At 38.1% G+C, this 6275-nt stretch overlaps 1 protein-coding gene across 1 annotated transcript; it reads left to right on the top strand.

Moving 5' to 3' along the window:
* The first annotated feature begins 3817 nt into the window (after positions 1-3817).
* ptger4c (prostaglandin E receptor 4 (subtype EP4) c) lies at positions 3818-6053 on the top strand. Its single transcript, XM_059500928.1, has 2 exons — positions 3818-4747; positions 5219-6053. The coding sequence occupies exons 1-2, from the start codon at positions 3872-3874 to the stop codon at positions 5810-5812; spliced, it is 1470 nt and encodes a 489-aa protein (XP_059356911.1). The 5' UTR covers positions 3818-3871; the 3' UTR covers positions 5813-6053.
* Positions 6054-6275: the final 222 nt, after the last annotated feature.

Genomic DNA, 6275 nt, shown 5'->3' with positions numbered 1-6275 from the left:
ATTTACCCACTGTATTGAATAAATACCTGGTTTTTTTTCTTTTCTAAAAGAGACAAAGAATAATCAGACTAAGGCGTTTTTAATGCTTTTCTGTAGGATTGTGTACTTTCCCGCCAAGCAATACGAAATACATCTAGTCTTTTTTCTTCCAGCTGCGCTCCATTTTCCAAGCTGCTCTCTTTAGTGTGTGCTCATTATACCACGGTGTCAGACTGTTTTCCTTAATCCCTAAAAGGCATAAAGGAGGAACCGTTCCTATATCCAGCCAATATCCAACAACTTCGCAAGCCATTGAATATTACACAGGCCACAATCAACAACCTGATCAACTCTAGGTGAAGGAGATGTGTTGAACTGTGTGAGGCAAATGGTGGTCACATCAGATACTGACTGGTTTTTGGACCCCCCATAAATATATATGTATATATATATATATATATATATATATATATATATATATATATATATATATATATATATATATATATATATATGAGCAAGTTTTATTAAAGTTAGTTTATATAATTGATAATACATAGTGATGGAGACTCAAACATGTACGGTCACATGTAACCATTTTTAAAGTGTTACCTATTGATTCTACCACTTATTTATATTACATATGATCTGTATATATTAATATTCACTTAAAATAAATGCTTTATAATAATTGTTAAACTAAAAGTGCTTGTGTGTAATGGATTAATAATAATATAAATCATATTATAATTATATAAATCATATGAACATTAAATTGTAATTATCATTAAAGCCAGTCAATTTTGTTGGATATTTTTTAAAGGCACTTTATAGTGACCTTCTATTTGTAGCAAGATAAACTGAGGGTGGGGGGGTGATTTTTTTTGTGTCAGACATGTGTCACTTTGCTAACATCTGATTGGTCCAACTTCAGTTTGTGATTTCTTACCCAGAACATAACCTGACCTGGATAAAGACTATAGAAATTCTATAAATTCTATAAATTTATAGAAAGACTAAGACGGTTCACTCTATGGTATGTCTCAGTCAGCTCCCTTGTTCAACAGTCAGCGGACAAATTGATCATTTTTCCCCATTCAAAACTATACGAGTGACATGTCTTGGGTATTCTATAGTCTATGGTTTAAGTCACTACCGTGTTGGTTTAATGAGAGAGACCAGAAGGCTGCCGCTTGGGCTGGGTTTGGGCTTGGACCAGCCGACATCCTTTTTTCTCAGCAGCGGAAGGAGAGAACGATGTCAAATTTACCATCCCTCCATAGATGCGGCATTAGAAACACATTCACATTAGTGTTAACTAGTCTGTTGCAATTTGATGCACATTAAAAATTCAATGTACATTTAAAAAAATATATACAAATTTTAAAAACTTTCAAGGATTTACGACGCTGATGACCGTTAAACACGTCATCACACTCTTGTGAAAAGGGTCCATTTGAGCATTAGAAACAACATTAGTTTAGATAGGACTTGGTCTTGTTTGAGCTACCCGGAGGCATTGCAAACATGGCGGCCAAGTAAACGGACTTTCCTTGAAAGAGACTTTGCTCTGGAGCAGGTTAGCTGTGCAGTGTAAGTTACAATGGCAACTAACACAGCTAACAGGCAAGCCACTTTAATGGTAAGTTACCTAAAACCCAAAATTGGTGCAAACTAAACTGAAACTTACCTGGCTGGCCAGCTAATCCGGCTTGTATGGAATGCCGAAGCTGCCAATTTTAAAAATAAATAAATACATAAATAAATATACAAATAAATGTAAATAAGAATAAATATATAAATAAATATACATAGAAAAGCAAAAAAAACTGAATAATTGATTTTTTTCCCCTTTTCTTTATTTTCTCTCCCCATGTGTTTAAGTAGAGTGTGCCATGAAATTGTTTTGTTTGTCAACACCCACAACAGACATCATATTGTGTGTATTTGATTGCTTAAGCTCAACAAACTACGAAAAATAACTCATATAATAGGCTACTCGTGAGGGGGCTTTATACGCGTGAACTTTGGATGTGACTGTGAGGGCACATAATACAGCCTTCGGAGCGCGCGAGTACCATATGGCTTAAAATACTTAAAAATGTGTGCAAATTATACATTTTTGTGACAATGCAACAATGACCCGATTAGTCAAGTGACTGTTCTGTCAGCTGTCCCGAGATGCGAGTGAAGCCTTGTGTCAGCGCGTGCAGCAGGTCACTGTGCAGACGAGATGCGCTGATGAGAAGCGTGCGAGAGAGTTCATGGATTCGAAGACTGGTTTCGAATGAATTATTTAATCTTAAATTTTGCGTGGATTAATTTTATTATTCAAACCTACAAGCTATGTTGAATAAATGCAGGAATTTTCCTCATTATAAACTTGAAAGCAGCGAGAATTATTAAAACCATGCGACATAGCTACACAGTCCCCCACCGAAATTTAGGACTCTATTATACAGGGATTTGTAAAATAAAATTCCACAACTTTTTCAAAACGTTTTTAGGCCTGGAAATTGTTGTTTTAAAATTGCATGGCATTTCCATGTTATTCATGAATATACAGACCCTAAAAGCAACTGATGCATGCAGTCAATCACTTAAACTGCTGACCAATGTGATTGCGCGAGTGCTCCATCACCTCTCCCTCCTGTAATCACATGCATCCGGCATCCGTTACCCCGCTTTGTTCCGGGACCTCGCAATTTACAAATTAAGCACTGCAGAGTCCCTGTTTCATGTTTGTTAGCCCAGGACATTTTACAAATCCAGACCAAACGATGTTCTACGGCCATGTCTGGAATAAAGAGTAGCCTATCCATGTCACACAGTAAGATTTAGGATTTTGACCATATACCTTGCAGTCACAGACCGTATCAACATCAGTGAGCTATACTAATTGTATTTCGCCACACAATAGCACACAATAACACAATTCGCCTCACTGTGGCCTCAACCCTTCGCCTTCACTTACTCTGAGCTCGATTGCTATGTCTGAGGTAAACCACGCCCTCCTCATTACCCTACGCAGGAAGAAATGTAGGAAGAAATAAATAAATGTATAAATAAATAAATGTAGAAATGAATAAATGTATAAATAAATAAAAGAATAAATAAATAAGGAAAAAAATAAATATATACATAAATATGGAAATAAATGTATAAACAATTATTTATTTTCGTTTTTTTGCTTTTCCATGTATATTTATTTATATATTTATGTATTTATTTATTCTAATTTACATTTATTTGTATATTTATTTATGTATTTATTTATTTTTAAAATTGGCAGCTTCGGCATTCCATAGGCTTGATGGTTACAGGCCCCAGAAAAAAACTGGATGACTGACTTTCTTCTGAAGAACAACACAAACAGAATTATTTCATGTAACTTTTAAACAGAAACTGCTGAATCTCTAAAAATACAAAAGATTCTTAGAGGATCAAGAACACTGCTATCACCATTAAAAAGAGCATTTGTTTTTTCAGTGATAAGCTCAGTTATTGAGCCATCATTCACATGAAACTAATATGGTGATGTAGGCTAATCAAATCACAACATTATTGTTATTATTTGCCTTTCATACATTTGGAAATAAAGAGCAATAGAGAAAGAAAAAAAACTGATCTGCAAAGTAATGCAGTTTTAAACATGCAACACATTTGCCACTACAGCAATTCCTCACCGAATTGAACTTGCTATGAGCCACACACCTGCGTTTACTATTAGCTATGTCTGGCAGCATGGGGTTGCAGGTGACGTCACTGTTTAAAGCTGACATCACACAGTGTGTAGATGAGCTGTGGGTTTCTATAAAAGCAGTGATGCACCTATGAGCCCAATCAAGCCCACATAGAGAGGTAAACTGCGATTCCGTGAACCCAAACACTTATGGAAAAGCGAAGTGTAGACTTTCAGTTTGCGGAAGCACTCGCACTTGTCAACCTATCAGAAATGAATGAATCACTGCTGAACGTGGGTTTGAATGTGTCAGAAGCCAACAACTCGTCTCATGCTTTGAGTCTGGACTATCGCTCTCTCATCACTTCGGCCACTATGTTTGGCGTCGGGGTCCTCGGAAACCTCGTGGCGATCGTTGTGCTTTGCATCTCCAAAAAGGAGCAGAAGGAGACCACCTTCTACACTCTGGTGTGTGGGATGGCTATCACGGACTTGCTGGGCACCTGTTTCACCAGTCCAGTGGTCATCGCCACATACATCGCGGGCAGGTGGCCGGGCGGAGAGCTCCTGTGCCATTTCTTCTCCTTCTCCATGCTGTTTTTCGGTTCGGCTGGCATGTCTATTCTGTGCGCAATGTCAGTGGAGAGATATCTGGCCATAAACCACGCGTACTTCTACTCGCAGCATGTGGACCGGACCATGGCTCGGTTCGCGCTGATGGCGACGTACCTGGCCAATATAGTGCTGTGCATCATGCCCAGTTTTGGTTTCGGAAAGCACACGAGACACTTTCCCGGAACTTGGTGCTTCCTGGACTGGCGCGCCATGGACACCGTCGGCGCCTCGTACACTTTTCTCTACGGAGGTTTCATGCTGCTGTTGATCGCCGTTTCCGTGCTGTGTAATTTCGCCGTGTGTCGTTCACTGGTCGGGATGAGTAAAATGAGTCGCATGGTGAGGGCAGAGGTATCCGGACACACAGGCTCCAGGCGCAGATTCAGATTAACATCTGCAGCGGAGATCCAGATGTTCTGGCTGTTAATTTTCATGACCATCGTGTTCCTGATATGCTCCATCCCTTTAGTGGTGAGATATTCTGTCCTATAGTGGACAGTGTTCATATTATTTGTTCTTATGCCATTCATATAATGTAGGAGATTTTTCATCTCATCCTGCCAGTCAATCAAGCCAATAAGACTTAATTATACTCTAAGATTATATGAACAGGTGAACATGTGTTGTTTTGACAGTGGTTGAATGGCTTGACTCAGTTATTCAAATGCAAATTTACTAAATCTAAAGAAAATTTGACAGTCATGACTAAAAAAATCATTATGATTATAAATAAATAAATAATAGAGAATAAAGTTGTGTAATAATGTGTATTCAAGGTGCAAGGGAAACAGTTAAGTGCTTTTCATTTAATTGTTACATGACAGTAACAGACAATATACAGTACATGTATAATTTGTAATATGGACACTGTGATTGTGATCTTTTCTAATTGTAATGGGCTTGAATTTTATTAATTTTTTTTTCTTTTTTTCAACTTAACAGGTGCGCATCTTTGTCAACCAACTGTACGATCCGGCTTATATATCATCAGGCAAAAGTCCAGACTATCGCAGTGATCTCCTGGCCATTAGATTCGCCTCCTTCAACCCTATCCTGGATCCATGGGTGTATATTCTGTGCAGGAAAAACCTTTTAACCAAGGGTTGCACACGACTCAAACGTAGTATCAGACTGAGGAAAGGGGATCATAGTCGTGTTTTGGGTTGGATGGATGGTCAGCACTCACCTCCGTCATTTGCTCAAAGCAATTACACAAGTTACGCGTCGTTGCGCATGGCCATCTGTAGAAACGACGTGGGTAAACAGACCAGTATGAACACTAAATCTTATGTGGACTTAACCCTTCGCCAGGCATGGGACTTTGATACAGCTCTGGCTGAGTTTCATCCATTCAGCGTCAAGCAGAACGGTGTTATGGGGTTTGATGAAGATGAAGAAGCATCAAGCCCCAAACTCCTTGCCAAGACTCTTGTGGCACTACCAGCCGCTCAAATATTAGAAAATAAGGCTGAAATAGTAACCTGCACTTTCAGTACACCTAGTTCATGTGTATCAGAAAAGTGCCTGAGACAATGACCTAGATGCTAGTCTAGATTTATTCTTTAAAGCACTGTGAAAAAAAGAAACTTGTTCTTTTGTCTGTGTTAGTTTACATTCACAAATAATTCTCTGTATTTGCTTTATTTAGATATGGAATGATCCAACTTTAGGATTAAACCATAAGCGGAGGCACTACATTTTGTCAGATAACATGGGTGTGTTTTATGTGTGGATATGGATATGTTGCTGTGCCAAGCTGCATGCTGGGTTGTACTTGACTGTGTCTTGTAAAACTGTGAACAATTTATTAAAGGTGCAATTTATATTCATCACATACAAGAGTACAACTGACCAACAAATACTAGCAATTTTGATACAGCTCTGGCTGAATTTGTGGTCACCCAATATTTTTTTATTTATTTATTTATTTATTTTTTTGCAGCATCAAATATTTAGGTGTTACAAATTCAAGATGATAACTCAATAACTCAAAGTTTTG

Source organism: Carassius carassius, chromosome 20, assembly GCF_963082965.1.
Source record: "Carassius carassius chromosome 20, fCarCar2.1, whole genome shotgun sequence".
Classification (NCBI taxonomy): Eukaryota; Metazoa; Chordata; class Actinopteri; order Cypriniformes; family Cyprinidae; genus Carassius; species Carassius carassius.
This window is presented reverse-complemented; position numbering and strand designations above follow the sequence as displayed.